Source organism: Gopherus flavomarginatus, chromosome 2 (assembly GCF_025201925.1).
Source record: "Gopherus flavomarginatus isolate rGopFla2 chromosome 2, rGopFla2.mat.asm, whole genome shotgun sequence".
Classification (NCBI taxonomy): domain Eukaryota; kingdom Metazoa; phylum Chordata; order Testudines; family Testudinidae; genus Gopherus; species Gopherus flavomarginatus.
The window spans coordinates 276,534,225-276,551,888 of record NC_066618.1 but is presented as its reverse complement, the minus strand read 5'-3'; the positions used below and the strand labels follow the sequence as shown (position 1 = coordinate 276,551,888).

At 39.2% G+C, this 17,664-nt stretch overlaps 1 protein-coding gene across 1 annotated transcript; it reads right to left on the bottom strand.

The window, feature by feature from the left end:
* Positions 1 to 3,341: 3,341 nt before the first annotated feature.
* On the bottom strand, positions 3,342 to 17,373 carry MAL2 (mal, T cell differentiation protein 2). The gene is made up of 4 exons (XM_050941417.1): positions 17,145 to 17,373; positions 13,847 to 14,017; positions 6,581 to 6,730; positions 3,342 to 4,329 (listed from the first exon to the last, which is right to left on the bottom strand). The coding sequence occupies exons 1-4, from the start codon at positions 17,274 to 17,276 to the stop codon at positions 4,258 to 4,260; spliced, it is 525 nt and encodes a 174-aa protein (XP_050797374.1). The 5' UTR covers positions 17,277 to 17,373; the 3' UTR covers positions 3,342 to 4,257.
* Between the last annotated feature and the right edge of the window lie 291 nt (positions 17,374 to 17,664).

Here is a 17,664-nt window from a genome sequence, read left to right as displayed (position 1 = left end):
CCTGGGTTTAGCAGGCCAATGCTCAAGCCACTGAGCTATCCCTCCCCCTAGTACTTAATACTTCCTCAATGCTAGTGGAGGTTTGAGCATGATGTCAGATGCAAGAACCAGAAAATGGCCATAATCTAAGAGGTGTAATTTTGTTTCCTGCTGTAACAAACACACCTCATCTTGGAAGGCATAACTGATTTGCCAAAATCTATATTTGTAAGAATGAGAGAAAACACGGCCATATTTTTATTGATAACCTTTAAACAGCCTTGTATATTAATAAACTCATTTTCTTAGTAAATGACCAAGAGAAGAAATTTTCAGGTTCTAGATTTAAAAAATACTTTTGCAGCATTACTTAGAAATTAATGTTTTTACAATAAAGAATTCCTACAGGAACCATCAAGACCAATATATAGAAGTCTAAACTGAATAACTATGTAATAAGATATCTGTGACTCATGTCCTTCCTCACCCCTTTTTGGTATAAACTATTGCACATCTTCACTTGTCTAGCATGTCCATAATTTGTGCTATAGGCTCTTTGGAGCAGGGACTGATCTCAAGGGTTTTCTATGAAGGACTTAGAACGTGTGGATGCTATTAAAGTGATTCAGGAAAACAACATGCTACTTTACATCGCAAGTTGTACACTTATTTGCATATTTTAAATTATTATTTTAAACAAAATAGGTTGAGCAGGAAGTGATTTTGGCTGCTTCATCTGATGAATAGGCTTTAACAAAGTCTTAACTTTCTAGAATGTAGTCTCTTTTTCTTCTTTTAGCAATGAAGTACTGTTTCTTACTATACTCTTCTGAGAAAGATCACCCTTAAAAAGTAAATATTTACCACAAGCTACTAAGCAGTGGTATCCAAGATACCCCACAGCCAGCATTCTAGACACAGAAGATAGCTATGGTATCAAAGATAATACATAATTGTAAAAAGCGACAAAGTCCTGTGGCACCTTATAGATTAACAGACGTATTGCAGCATAAGCTCTTGTGGGTAAAAACCCACTTCGTCAGATGTTCTGATAAAGTGAGTATTCACCCATGAAAGCTTATGCTCCAATATGTCTGTTAGTCTACAAGGTGCCACAGGACTCTGTTGCTTTTTACAGATCCAGACTAACATGGCTACCCCTCTGATATAGATTTGTAACTTCACTTCTTATTAGCAAACATAGTTTCTGGTGTCAGACATATCTTCCTGAATATTTCACTTCAGCTTAAACTCATGTGTCCAAAACTGAGCTCCTTATCTTTCCTTCCATTTTTTCTCTACTGCTCCATTCTCTGAAGAGGCCTGCTTATAGCCCTGAGCTCTAGGGATTATGTGTGTGTGTGTGCACACATGCATTTTTTAAATGTTTGGATACAGACTCCCACATCATGCTGAGACCTGTTTCAGAACCACCTCTGCAATTCCAGGTGGCGGGCAGGAAATATGCCTCTGTTATTAGCTAAGCAAACCACTCTTGTTTCAAGAGATTAACTTTCCTCTCCAACTCTGTTCTTTGCCTGTCTTTGACTCTTAGAGCAGAAGGGAAGAGATTAGCTATTTCTCACTACACTAAACAGGTTCAAATACCCCACACATTGCGGTGGTGTGAAACCTTTCACTGGTGCACTAAGGAACCTGACTAGCATCTGTCAAGTGTGGTTCTTTCCCACCATCACTATGTATATCTGCACTGTCCTCTCCCCCTAGAGTCAGTGTCACCTTTCATACAGTCCAAGTCTTACTGTTTCACACTTTTATTCTCTGTTCCACATTATGCGGTTATAAGTGTTGTGATTTTTGTGCAAGTACCCTCTCAAGAATGCTTATACTTTTACTAAAGCTAGCATCAATTTAATCAGATATCTGAGATTTCTACTCTTTGTACCAATATCCAACTGATGAAAATCTATCAGTAACCACAGTATCAAATACACTGGATTAAAGCATTTAATGCAGCTGAGTGTAAGTCACTGTTATATCTTGGGGAGAAATCCCTTTCATCTGTACACTCCAGTGTAAAGTTATTTTATTCAATATGAAATCCAGTGTTTTGTTTTGTGCCATATTGCATGAGACAAAATTTAAAAATCACAATACACATTAGCTGAGAGTAAAGAGTTGAAGATTCAGCCAGTGCAAAGAGGGAGAAAGACTGACATTTTCAGAAAATGAAATGTACCAAATCAACTTATTACAATAGTTCTGGAGAGTTAAATGGCTCAGGGCATTGAGAGGGTGCCATTCATTTCCAGGTCATTGATATAAAATTGGCCCAGGCCAGTATTGACTGAAAGTTGTCACTATTGACAGTGATTCAGTTGCACATGTCAAATGAGTTAGGTTTCCAGCAGAGATCCTCATGCATCTTCAGCACCAGCACCACTGTTGGCATGCTGAGACTGCGGCCTTGTCTGCCTTACAATGGCACTGCTACAGTGCTGAAGCTATAGTGTAGACCAGAGGTAGTCAATTGTTTTTTTTATCAAGGTCCAAATTTCTTGGTCAAGGTATAGTCAAGGTCCAGATTCCAGAGAAAATAATAAAAAATAACAATAATGATAATAAGTAAATACAAATATTTTTCAATCTGTTCAAAAGTATCTGGTGATCTGGATTTGGCCCACAGTTCGCCTATGATATAGACACTTCCTAGATTAATGGAAGAGGGTTTTCCATCAACGTATGTAATCCACCTTTCCAAGAGGTGGCACCTAGTTTGTCAGAAGAATTCTTCTTTTGACTTAGCTGCATCTACAGTGGGGGTTAGGTCGACCTAACTATACTCCAGAGGGAGTGAATTTACAGCCCTGAGTGATGTAGCTAGATGAATCTAAGTTCTAGGTATAGACCAGGCCTGAGTAGGCAAGAAAGTGTACTACCCTGTCCATTTGCAAGTGGTCTCTACAGAACAAATGCAAGGAGGGTATTGTAAGGAAGCTTACATTGTTGCTTTTCTATTGATGACAAGGGGTCTTCAGTCTCTGAGGCAAAAGTGCCAAATTGTTAGCAAGAACTAAAAAGTTATTACATTTTTTAAAAAATATCTGCTAAATAGTGATAATGGGGGAGGGAAGTGATACGGTGTAATACATGTTTGTTAAGTTAAGTTTGGTACATTTATACCTCATTTATTACACTACATAACTGGGATATTCAAAGCAAACTTGATCAGACTTCAACATTCCTGCAAAAGCATCTCCCTGGGTAGATCCTTATAGTCCAATAGTGTCCCACTGACTTCAGCAAGACTCTGCAGTGGCATAAGGATCTGCCCATGCAAAGATTCCTTTGCAAGACTGGGGCTTTAGGATGCAACAAATAAACCACTGCAAAAATTCATATCAGAGAGAATTCAACATTCTGTAATACTCCATTCAAACGATATTGACTCATACAGTAAACAACAAATGTACCACATGAAGTAAAAACTGTACTTACAGCAAGATGAAACAGTGCAATTACTTTGTTTTAAACCAAAACATACCACAGATATACACAACACAAATGCACTGTTTACATTTTGCAATATAAATAGAATTGACAGAACTAAATCTGTGAATATAGGAAACTACAGACCAATAGTACTAAACAGTTTGTATTTACTAAGGAATACAACACAATTATAGAAAAGATCAAATCATCACTGCCAGATATGGCTGTAAAGGATTTCACAAGATTGTACTGGAAGGAAACTAAAATAGTTTTTCTTTGAGTTTTGCTTTAAAAAATATTAAGACAATCTCACAAAAGTCAAGCTAGGCCCTCATCCTACAAGCAGCACTGTGTGGCAGATGCTTGAATCTGTGCAAAGACCCAAGGATTCTGCCTACTTGGAGCTTATTGCAGGAGTGGGGCTTTTAATAATAATTAACCATAGGCATTGCAACTTGTAGCTTTTAGCTGCCTTGCATATAACACATTTGTTTACCTTCCACTTCCTCCCTCCTAATTGTTTAGCACCAAAATTCAGTTATCTGCTAATGATGCATCTATTTCTCTCTAAACTGTATAATACTATATAGATAGTAGAATAATGCTTCTAATTAGCATACAAGTAAAAAACAATCACAGATTATTTCAATTAAAGTAATTCTAAAATGAGCTTATCTGCATTTTTAACATTTTTAAAATAGAGTTTATACATAAAAGCCTTTTGGAATTCTGTTGTAGTTTGAAAGACAAGTGTCATTTAATTTGATCTTATACACAAATTACACAAACTAAACTAGAATGTTGAACCATTAACCTCTTCAAGTGCTATAGTTTCCATCTTCTTAAAGCAAGGGCTGTGCTACAACCATAACAGATAGTCGTTGCAAAGGCAAAAATCTGCAGAAGAAAACGAGATGAATGACACATGAGATTTCTATTACGCCAGTGCTCCTCAGCTTCTCCCATAACCACATTTTACAAGGAAGCTTCAGAATTTCCCCCCAGTTAACTCAAAAGCCATAATGAAGATTGGTTGTGAACCCCTGTGACGCTATCATGACCCTCAGGTCGAGCCTACTGCTATGGCTTTGACAACATTGTGTCAAAAGCATCAAATCCTGACATCACTTTGCAACTTTGTAACTAAAGTAGGTCTTTTACCTTGGTCTTGGTGCAACCCTCTAAAATACTTACTTTTATACCTTGTAATTAAGTTTCTTCTCATTATCAAGGATGAACACAGTCATTTGGCTTTTGTTTGTATTCTTTGTTTGTATTCTTATTTAATTTCATTCATCTCCAAGTTAATGCATCTGCCTCTGGCAAACATAAACTGAGGAGAAAGCTCCCACTAAAACAATATGGCATCAACATTTATTATTTACTTGCGGAAATAAGGAAATGGGCACAATTATTTTTTTTCTTTGGTCCTTGAAGATAATCAGCCACTGGAATAAGTTACCCAGAGATATTGTAAAGTTTCTAGCACTTATAGTCTTTAAATAAGGACTGGATGTATTTCTGTAAGATGTGCTCTAGCTTAATCACAAGTTGTTTCGCTGCAGGGATCATAAGGTGAAATCTATGTTTGCAGTCATCCTAGAAGTTATACTAGATGGCTCTATGAATTCATTTGTGAAGAACTAGGGAGGATGGAAACTAGAAAGGGATTTTTTTTAATTAAATTGAAATACTTTCTGATGTGTTCCAGGTCAGAATGACGGAGGCCTAACTCTCCCTCTCTGTACTTGGAGTCACTTAGATTATTACATCCTACCCATACTACACACGCTTTGAGTGAGATGATGAATGTCTGGAAAACAGATGCTAATAACTGCTGGGATTATTACTTTTTTAAAAAGAATCTACACACATGCTTTAATCAATAATATAAACAGATAGAAGGTCATTGTCTTGACAGCAGATATTTAGCAGGGTTTTAATTTTTCTGTTTTCTCTATGCTGTCTTTATTTAACACTTTCTTGGTTAATGGCAGCAAAAATGAATGTGTGACAAGATGATAATTATTTTCATACACACTAAGTTTGATTAAGACTCTTGGGGAACAGCAGTGAAGGAGCTAGGGGACAGTGCTCTTCTGTTTGGCTTTTCTTCCCCATATCCAATCAGCACTGCGAGGGGCCTAGAGACTGGAGCTTCTTCCCCACCTACAGCCTGGAAGAATCCAATGGGGAGCTTCACAAGAGCCCCCCAACCCACTACAGCTCAGCAGAACTATAAGAAAGGCAGGAATTCTGCATACTAAGTGGAACTTTACATCAGACATCTAGGAGCTGTAATGGCTCCTCATAAGTTTCTGGGTAGAATTCAGGATGCTGACCTATTATACAGACCTGACGGATTTGGGACATGGTTATCTCTATTCCCACGCCATACTGCCACAGCTAGGATCAGCTGGAGCTGCCTTGTTATAACTGGGAGGATGCTGCTTGCAGAGGACTCTTGGTGAGCTTCCTGGACTTTGAAACTAATTCTTCACATCTAGACCCACTGCAGCCTGCATTTGTCTAGCTGCAAAGCTCATCCATATTTTTATTTTTTTTTGCCTTTCAGAGAGGATGGGCTATGCACTGGAGCAATTTATTTGTTTTATCTTCATAACAGCTGGTAGATATTTATGTCTAGATGGGTTGAGCAGTCCTTTCTCATTTCTGTATTGTATATTTTAATTTTAATGATGGACACATATAGAGGTTTTTAACAAGCTTAAATAAATGTCTATGATCCCATAATCTAAACAAGACACTGTTAGAAGGTGTAAAAACTAAGAACAGTATTTCCAGTCCCTTGCGCTAAACCCACTGGCACACATCTATGGAAGAGGCAGCACAATTAATAATTGAGCCTTTACTTCCACCGACTAGTATGACTCACTCTAAATGTTCCCTTATAAAGAACATTATTCTGTGAAGCAAATACCTACCACACAGTAACAATTTACTAGGGTGGGGGAGAAATAAAAAATTAAATCATCAATATGTGACTATTCTGTGCTGTGTAACACACAAAAACAGACAGTCCCTTTCCCGAAAAGTTAACATTCTAGTTAGCCATTAGATTAGTTGGGTAGCTAAAAAGGATTAAATCAGACTTCCATCTCTTGATGTACATCTACAAAATACTTACTGAGGCTGCTATGCTTATGTTATACTCTTGAACACCTAGCAACACAGTGACATTTGATGGAAGTCGATAATTATGCAGAGATGTTGTTGCTGCTTGCAGTAAAAAGGCTCCAAAATAAAAGACAAAAGTAGCCGCATGGAAAAGAAAATCCTGAAAAGAAAGTGAGAGATTTAATCTATGTTGTAACTGACTGGATATGTGCATTCTTCCTAACTAATCTCTTGAGTTTCACTGCAAACAAAAGCAAGCTTAGAGGTGCCACATAGAAGATGCTCAGATCATTCATCTAAAATTAATGGCATCAGAGTGTAGTCATATTACAATGAAACACACCATAGTAAGAAACTTTTTTAGGATATAAAAATTAAAAAAGTATACCAAGTGAAACAACTCAGTTATGTTACTCTGCAATACTATAAAAACAAAACAACAAAACCCACACCTTTAAAATAAATATAGCTTGACCTCTTAAATGATCTAGGTCAGCAATTATGTTGCCATGTTTTAAGGCACATTTGCAATAATGGCTATAATAACCCAGAAACTTTGTTACCAAAAAGAAATAACAACTAGAACCACTATTTCAAAGTAGCATGGTGCATACCATATTTATAGTAAAACACAAAACACATCCTATTACTTATATCTCACACACACTATTTTGTGCACATTTGTGTATACAAACATTTGCTATTTACATTCATTTAAAGAGGTGTTTTAAGTGTTAGTTTTAATTTCTCTCTCCTGAGTTCTGTACATTTCAACTCCAGGCCCTAAGAGTCTGACTTTCCAGGCTGAGGGATACAATAAAGCTTTTAAAACCTCTCTAAAATATTTGTATTTCTATTCTGTAAAACTCATAGTGTACAGAATCAGGGTGGATTTGATTTAAATCATGATTTAAATCACTAGTCAGGAAGACTCGATTTAATCATGGATTTCTACTTAAAAGTGCATTCTTGCTGGTTGTTATAACCTTAATACATATTCTTCAAACTCAGAGACAGATGTAGGTTTCATTTTTAGAAGGTACACGCTATATATTTTTAAGTGATTTATTTTGAAAACATTTCAGATTAGTTTTACAGCTATATTAGAAAATGAATGATTGTTTGGTTATTTCATTTACCAAAGGTAATTGAAGCAGATATTTATGAAGTCACTGGGAGGTGAACTATCTCCAATTCAACAGGTTAAGCACTAATATTTGGAGGATTTTCCTGCCATGCTGTATTAGGAGGAGAACATCACCAGACAGACAGTTAAATTGGTTTATTTAACTAAAAACAACAACGTTATGTATTTTGGATTTTTTTCTTCAACAGCAAACATAATATTTTAACAAAACATGCATCTGAAATCTGAATTTACTTAAACATTCAAGTTTTTTAAAATCAGGTTTGTGTTAAAATTGTTTTTAACTAATGTAGTTAAATGAAATGTTAAAAAAAAATTAAATTGACTATGTCAGCCAGGTCAACATGAGAAACTTAAAATATTGGCTTCTGCAGATAACTCAGTCATCTTCACCTTCGTTTTCCTGTTTGTTTATAATCTGGAAAAGAAAAACAAGCTTTCCTGCTTTTTCAGGTCCCAAATGATTTGGAATGAATTAGTCCAAAGGAAGAAAATATTCTTTCTACGACAGCAGAAGAAGCTACTGCTGTTAAAAGTGAGATTATTACTTCAACTGTCTCTGAATCCAAGTGCTTAAGTGACTTCCACCAGTTCACCGGTATGACTTTCTTTAAAAGATCATCAGCAAACACATATTTCTTGAATGGTTCACCCTTAGCTCTGAAGTTTATTATAGTTGGCATTATGAAGGGATGATTGCTGGATGTCCATGTCATAGCCAACTCCTCTTCTTCAGCAGTTAAGGTTTGACCCTCGTACCAATTATGAGAATATTTGCAAGAAAATGAGCTGGAAATAGTGCTTATCCTGTTCCTTTTTTTAATGCTTGTAATTTACTCTGTCATTGCATATTTCTCTTTCTAAGATCTTACTCAGTTCCTTCCAAATTTCAACAGCATCAGCAATAAAACAGCTATTTCCTTGCATTTTGTTCAAGATTACAGAAACAGACTTCAGGGTACTCAGCATGTGTTCAACATTTCTCTTAAGCCCAATGTTAAGAACTTTGGCTGTGACAGGGCCATTTTTTCACGATTTTGTTCACAAGCTATCAGATTAGGCCAGTTCTTGATATAATGCTCAAAACAGTTCCATCGCACATCTTGTGGGAGAGTTAGTTGGTTCCTCTCACTTTTTTCAGAGCAGCTGCTGCAAAGTGGATGTTACAAAAGTATTTTGCAATTTCAACAACATTAGCCTTTATTTCTGGAACACTGAAGTCTTTGGCTAGGAGGTACATCAAATGAGCACTGCAACCATATGTTATTAGCTTGGGAACTCTCTTCACTCTCTTATAAATGATTTGTTCTCATCTTGGATGCATTTGCAGCATTGTCTGTGAGCAAGCTGCGTACTAGAAATTTGAATTTTTTTTCAGTTTGTTCTAGCTTTTACTGCTACTTCTTGTAAGAATTCTGCTGTGTGCATTTCCTGATGTATCAATTGTTTCTGGAAGGAAGACATTTCCTTCTTCTGTTGTCACATAAGCTCATATAACAGGACCATTGTGCACATTGCTCCACCCATCAAGACTCAGGTTAACAATTTTACCCTCTTGACCTTTTGCACACTGCTCAATTTCTCTTTCATATACTTTATCCAGCAATTTGCCTGCAACATCTGCTCCGTTGGGTGGACTGTATCCTGGTGTTAATGACTGAACCATGTTAATGAAGCATGGGTTCTCAATCATATGGAAAGGACAGTTTGTTGCATAAGCAAACCAGGCAATTTTCTCATCAATTACCTCTTTTTGTAATCTGCTGGTTCTTATCACAAACTTAGCTATGGTTGTTTCTGGATGATGGAGATTTTTTTTTTTTTGCTACTGGTGATATCCTGTGGCTATGTGACATACATGATGGGACTGAAACAAGTTATTGGCAGATAACTCTGAAACTATGATGGTGATCTTGAAGATGGATAGTCTTCAGAATTCTGTATGTTGAGGATGGATTCTCCTAAACAAAATAAGTCAAATGCAGTTATGTAATTATTATTGCCATACTGCTCATTTACTATTACTCATTGCATTCACTGACACACAGTATTACTTTAAAGGTGAAATTGTAAAAGGAAGTTCTGCCTATTTCAGCTATTTATTTTTTATCACAACTGCATCTAAAATGATAGTACCATAGAGTAATAACTATATTTTTTGCTCAAACATGAGAATTCACGAATAGTCCAGAAGGAAGACAGCCAGTCCTTAAGAAAGAAGTATGAAATAAAAAAAAGTTTACCAACCTGAAGATCCTGCATGTTCAGACATGTTCCTTTCATCATTTTCAATACAGCTTCCTCCTGAGAAGGAATGCTTCTCATGATGTTGTTTCATTTGGGCAACCAGGCCTTGCATTTCTTTGTTGCACTGTTTGCATTTTGCACGCATGCCTATGTTACCCACAGGTAGAGGAACTTCATTAAAATATTTCCAACTGGGTCTCTTTTACGGCCTACTATCATTATAGATTTTCCCTTCTAGTGAGAGAATGATATGGTAGATCTCAAATCAATGAAGGTTACACTCAGAAAGACCACAAGGCTTCTGGAATATGGTGCTCAGCTTCACTTTTGTTTCTACTGCCTGTCCCTCCCTTCTCACATTTATCGCCAGACTTCTTCTCCTTGTCAGATCTATTCCACCCCCAACAATCTTCCATTCATTGAACTTCTTGAAACTTTTCATTTTTAGAGAGCGGTAAGGGACTGACTCTGTGTACACAAATTTGCAGAGGGACAATAGGGTTGAGGTCTGTTATTTCTCACCTATATATATTATTTCTTTAAAAACATTTTTGCTATTAACAAGCATGTTATCGTTGGAGACACAAATCCACAGTTGGAGAACTGCAAAACTAAGCATCTCTGATGGTATCTTCTAGACTGAGCACTGAGACCCATTGGGTAGATAGAAAGATTAACCTAAATAATCTATACAGAAGTCCCTGGAACCCCATAAGATTGGGTCCCTAATCCATGAACTATTGGGACCCATTTACAAAACTTTTCTTAAACATTACATGAATAGATTGTCTCATACTATAGAATTAGAATTATAATCCCTATTCCAAAATGCCCAAATAAATATTTTAAGGTGCCACCAAACTCCTTTTTGTTTTTGTGGATACAGACTAACACGGCTACCCCAATACTGTTCAGTGAGTATCTTAGTCCTAGCTGTAAACAGAAGAGATATTTTAAAAAGAGAACTTGCCGTTTCCTCCATCCACATGCCGACCACTAACTTCCCTGGCAATAGGTACAGTGAAGATACGTATCAACAGTAAAGTTCTAACCAGGACATGATGCCTGTGATACAAAACCTAACTGTTTACTGTTAGGATTTTTAAATAAAAAAGCATAGTGTCCAATTCTCCACTGCCTTACACCTTGCACAATCACATAAATCTTGTGCAAAGTGTGTGTAAAATACCACCAGATCAGAATGGAATGGTAGCTTACATCTAGTTTGTGCAGATGTAAATGACTACACAATATGTAGGGCAGCAGAGAATAAAGTCTATGGTCTTTGTCATATCATCTCGTTCAGTATAGAGCAAGGGATCTCAAACTGGGGGTTGGGACCCCTCAGGGGGTCATAAAGTTATTACATGGGGGGTTGAGAGCTGTCAGACTCCACCCCAAACCCCGCCATGCCTCCAGCTTTTATAATTGTGTTCAATATATTAAAAAGTGTTTTTAATTTATAAGGGGGGGGGTCGCACTCAGAGGCTTGCTGTGTGAAAGGGGTCAAACAAAAGTTTGAGAATCACTGGGAGCAACGCAACTTCCTTACTCATGCTGAGTTAGTGTCTTACTCCCATGAGTAATCACACTAGATTGAATAGGGCTAAGCAGGAAGTAAGGAAGGAAGTAAGGAAGCAGGAAGTAAGCTCGGCGTAAGATTGGTAGAATCTTACCCTAAAAGTGCAACTCATTTGCAGTGGAGTTTGGGGGGTTTAAAATGGTTTTAAAATATTTTTCTTTTAAAATAAAAGATATTGGACTCTTCTTATAATTTTCCATGACAAGCAATAATAATTAAAATAATATGCCTGGACTTTTCCCATTTTTGGCCTTCTCAAACCACTAGCCTTAATTAGCCATTCTGAATTCCATGCCAAATTTTAGTTTCTGAAGCATAAGGAATAATACAAAAATCTTTTTCTTTAAACACTTTCCAATGTAAGTGTTAGATCAAACAACAACATGGTATACTATCTTTTTATTTAAAAATAAAAAAAAATGAGTTTATATAACCAGATTAAAAAACCCTTGTTTTTTCAAAAGTCCTCCACAAAATTTGCCATTTGCAATAGATTTCAGCAATGGAGAAGTCATGGTATCTTGCTGAAAAAATCTAGGTCCAGCATACTACAGGACAAATTTAGGTCCAGCAGGTACTATGCTGAACTGTGGCCAAATGATAATTATCTTTCGGCCATTAGTGATCTGGACTGGATTTTGAGCCAGTGAACTAGGTATAAAAGGTTCATATCCCATTTCTTTGACCTATTGATCACGGGGAATTTTTAGCAAACATCATAGGCCTGGCTTTCACAGATGATGTGCACCTATTACTATTTTTCTCACATAAGAGAGGTTCCAGCAGCAGCACTCAGTTTATCACAGAGAGGTGTCAAAATTCCTTATCCTACAGATATAAAAATACCCAACAAGCATTTGATAGGACAAAGTCAATAATGTATAATGCATACTTATAAGGAGAATTATGGGATGAATGTTTGTGTAGTACTTCGAACAGGCAAAAAAAGCACTATGGCTCCAGTCCAGCAAAGCACTTAATTATGTGCAGAACTTTTAAGTCTGTGATTGGTTCCGCTAAAACCAATGACACTATTCACTTGCTTAAAAGTAATGCACATGCTTTATGTGCTTTCCTGCATATTAACTGATGTGACTGCCACTGAACAACACTAACCACCCTCTGGGGAAACTGCAGGGAATTTCACAACATCCAGCTCACAATCCCTGGATCATGACTTTTATTTTGTGTTTAAAGCATTAAAAAGTCATTAACAAGCTTAACTTGATTTGTGGTTTAATTCCATTTAAGAGCTGAAGTTGTACTTTGTTTGTATGTATAGTGAAACACTGGTGCTATGGTGCTAAAGTCTGTTTGGACAGAATCCAGACTATCACTGCTAATGGACTCATTACACAAGTTTAATCTTTCAAACCCCAAACTTATGAAGTTCGATGACCTTTGATTCAAGATTCGCGCAGATCTAGGGACTCTCAACACAGTTACTTGGATATCAAGGGAAGCACAACCATGGATGTTTATACTGAAACATACAAATCTGGCTAAAAGCAGTATGATTGCCAGTAATAAAAATGAGCCACACGGAAAAAAGGTTATTTAATGAAGTTGTTGACAAATTAAGAACAACTGCATTTTAATACCATAAAGATTGTTAGAAGGTCTGATTGTGTATTTTCTCTGCCTGTTATTGCTCACTCAAAAAGTCTCACAATACTAAAATATAGAATGACACAGAATTGTATTTCACCACTTTTAGGCTGTTAGAAACTCCCCATTCTGAGCATACACCTCACAAGAACACATTTTTTAGGTAATAGCACAGAACACAAACTATAAGTCATTGAGGGATGCACTTGGTAACTTTCCAATAGTTTTAGATAGGCATATAACTTGCATAAAATGGATCAAATTGCTGCTATTTTATTTTTTATTTTTTTAATATGGAGGCAGAGCTTGGGAGGACTACTGGTTTCAGCATGTAAAGCTTCTTGGTAACTAGCAGAATCTTGCCACCTGATTGAATAAACACTGAGCACTGCATGCTGGGACCTGTAGTTCCACAGGCTGCACCATCAAATTAAAAGAAAAGGGCAGACAAGAGTCTCTGAAGAACTCTGAACTATATTTGTGCTGCAGGCCATGCTTTGGCCATTCATGATGTGAAAGCCAGGCACCAACACTAGCATAACGTTTAAGGATCTGATGCAAAGCTCATCAAAATTAATTAGAATTTCTTCAGTAACTTCAATGGGCTTTGGATCAGACCTTAAGAGTCTTATGAAGAGTAAGATCAATTTGTTTCTTCTCGTAAAATCATGCCCACAAGGGAAAAAACTTACCACTTGGTTCCAGTCCACAGCAATTCTGTGTGTATAACTAAAAAGGAACACGCCCAGGAAGAGGATGGACAAAAAACAAGCAGTCACTGACACAAACATCACCCATCCCTGCAGCAGAGGCAGTGGAACTCTAGTGGCAGCTATCAAAATCCAGACGAGTGCTCCAAACAGCTGTAGAAAAAACCAAAACCATGATGAGAATAAAGGCTTAACGCTGAATCTTGGCCAGCCCCTCCGGACTAAGAACTAACAGTTCATTTTTTTTTTAAAAAAGCTTTCAGGTGCAATTTTTGGCACTGAGGTAAAATATTCAAAAAATCCCCTCTTGAAAAGTGACTTAGCTATTCAAAAGGCAAAGTAATTGAAAGTCAATGGGACATAAGCTTGTAAATCATTTTTGAAAATGGGATTTAGGTTCCTAAATCACTTCATTGCTTCTAAAGTTTCACTGAAATCTGATTTTGAAGGAAATACAGGACGAGTGAAAATTATTATCAAAATGCATTTATCCTAAAATAGAAATAAATAAATCTATATCTGTTGCAACTGGTATGCCAAGGATGTAAATAAGATTGAAATCTAAATCTTATACCCATAGATAGTTTTGTTAGCTCCCAGCAGATACAGATATGAGATAATTATAAATGTATACACAGGACTTATTGTTTATACCCAAAAGCGTAAAAAAGCAACAAACAAAAGTAAAATATAAAAAACTAGCAGAACTATGGTAGTCTCCTGTGTCATGAAAATCAGGTAAATGAAGCGACAAAGAGTCCTGTAGCACCTTATAGACTAACAGAAGTACTGGAGCACAAGCTTTTGTGGGTGAATACCCACTTCATCAGATGCATATGGTGGGAATTTCCAGAGGCAGGTATAAATATGCAGGCAAGAATCAGTCTAGAGATAACGAGGTTAGTTCAATCAGGGAGGATGAGGCCCTCTTCTAGCAGTTGAGGTGTCAACACCAAGGGAGGAGAAACTGCTTTTGTAGTTGGCTAGCCATTCAAAGTCTTTGTTTAATCCTGAGCTGATGGTGTCAAATTTGCAAATGAACTGAAGCTCAGCAGTTTCTCTTTGGAGTCTGGTCCTGAAGTTTTTTTGCTGCAGGATGGCTACCTTTAAATCTGCTATTGCATGTCCAGGGAGGTTGAAGTCTTCTCCTACAGGTTTTTGTATATTGCCATTCCTGGACATACAATAGCAGATGTAAAGGTAGCCATCCTGCAGCAGAAAAACTATAAGATCTATATAATTATGAGCAGAATTTAGTCCTATAAAGTTGCAGCACACTGATCTTCTCAATTCATGACTTCAATCAAACAGATCTCTGTAAGAGTGATACTTGCTTCCTGAAATGTGTTCCTTTAATACAGAAAGGCTTAACTTGATTGAAATAGAACTCATCTATTAACTGCACACTGCTCAAAATTTATAGAGTTACCATTTCCAATTCAACCCTCTCAGAGTATAAAGTTGGAGATAAAATTTTCAGACTGCAAGAACTACAACTTCAGAATAATGCCTGCATAGTTTCTTCTGAATCTAGGACCTTAGACTCAATTTTCAGAAGTTGCCTGCAACTGGAATAAGTAGGTCTCCTTTGGTATAAAATGCAACCATCTGTGGATAAAATGAGGCTGATGATGTAAAAGTGTATTGGCAGCCTGCATTCAGCATTCCCATGGATTAGTATTATCAGCCTTCAAGTTACTGGTATTTTCAAGGGCTTCTTTTCAGGTTTTAGTTGTTGTGAGGAAGCAGATTTTCTCCAACTTTTATAGCACTGGAGGCTCAGAACATTATTCAGAGAACAGACATTTAATGGGTAGTAACAAGCACAATCTTTTCTGCAACATCTCACTGCCAAGACTGGTAGCATGGTTACTAATGTAAACATCCACTGTGCTCATCAGCAGGCCCAATATCAGAGAAATACCAAGAATAACCTGAGAACATCAGCACCTGTTACATAAACTGGCAAATCCGTCAAGCAGTTAATTTTTGGTCATTTCTGATCTGGGCTCCAGTCCTGCAACTGGATCCTTGGATCAGTGTGGACGCTATTTTGAAAAAAGTCAGGGCCCGTATGGAGGGGAAGGTATGTCTATAGGGATCCATTTGAAAGATTGGGACCCAGGTAAGAATTCAAATCTGTGACTGTAAGAAGAAAGACATTCTGGGTGAAATCCTGGGCTGATTGAAATCAATGGGAGTTTGCCATTAACTTCAATGAGGCCAGCATTTCACCTCTAACCTGTTAGTAATCATAATGCTGATCCTGCAAACTCTTACCCTTGTCCTAATGCTGAGGTCAGGAGTAGTCCCAATGGGACTGGGCATGCCAGTAAGGTTAAGCATACATGCTAGACTTTGAGAGCTCCTAAAAACAAATACACTGTATATTTTTACTTCCTTGGACTTCTGAATCTGATCTAAAGGCGTGGAGGATCAAGATTGTCTTGATTAAAATAAAGCAGTGTAAAATATATACACAGTGTTCTGTGGCCACTGCCCCCTAATTAAAACGGAACAGGAGCCAAGATACAGCTATGAAAAACACAGATCTGTGTGGGGATCAGGAGAACAAACACCTCTGGTGTTGTATGATGGACAGGATCCCCCTTCCTGGGGAAGCTGTGAGGTGGGAAAACTGGGGATTAGGCAAAATGGAGGCACCTTACACACATTCATTCCCCCAACTGACTGTCCTTCCCCTCCACCCGCCCCTTGCATAAAGTCCAATGCTCCAGTTCTCCCCGCTCCTCCTTCGGGGAATAGCTCCTGGCAGGAGAATGCAGAGTCTGCTCCTGCTCTCCGGGTTCCTGCTCTAGGAGCAGAACCTCAGGATGCTGCCACCACCTTTCCCACCTACAAAATGGCAGGTTAGCAGCGTGGGGGGCCGGTGGCAGGGCTGCGATGCCGCCTGTTCGCAGCAGCCTGGGCTCCCGCACACGGGGAACGGGCAGGTGCGCACTCCCCCGCCGCCGATTGTGGCTGCAGGACACTGGCCCTGCTGCTCTGGGAATGTCACGGCGGAGGCCAGGCGCCCCGCGCTCGGCGCAACAAGTGCTGGGCGGCGGCGGCGGAGGAAGGATTTGAGGCTATGTTGGGAGAAGGGGATTTGCTGCTGGGGGAGGAGGAACTGGGATTCAAGGCAGGAGCGAGGGAAAGGAAAGGGGGGGGGAGCGGGGCTAGAGGGGGCGGTACTGGGGGGAGGAGAAGAGGCGAGCGGGGAGCCGGTGTCCAGCAGCAGCATTGCCCTCCCCCAGCAGCCCCGGCCCGGGTCACTCACGATCTCCAGGCAGATGAAGGCTCCCGAGTAGGTGCGCAGGATGTCCAAGCCTACGGGCAGCGTGATCCTGGGCGCGGGGAAGTAGGCGGTGGGGTTGGGGGGCGGCGGCATGGAGCCCCCCCTGGCCGACATGCTGCCGCGGAGCGAGCCTGGCCCTGACGTGGCCGCAGGTTGTGGGGCGGCTGCGCCCAGAGCAGGTGCAGGAAGCGTGCGTGCAGCACCCAAGCGCTGGGCCAGCCCCTGCGCCGGGCGCCGCCCCGTCCCCAGCCCGGGGGCTGCTGCACGCGCCGCCCGCCCCGGGGAGCGGGAATCCCGGTTCGCTGCCTGCTCCGTGGGCTTCAGGCAGCGTCAGCCCCCTGCCCCTGGCGGTGAGCCCAGACTCGGCCCCGGGGTGTTCCCAACTCAGGGTCAGGGATCCCTGCCTGCCCCTCACCCCCCAGGCCCTTTTCATCAGGCCCCTGTTCTGCGAGCCCCGGTGCCCTCCTGCCACAATCTGAGCCTTGCAGCCGGTTCGCTTCCA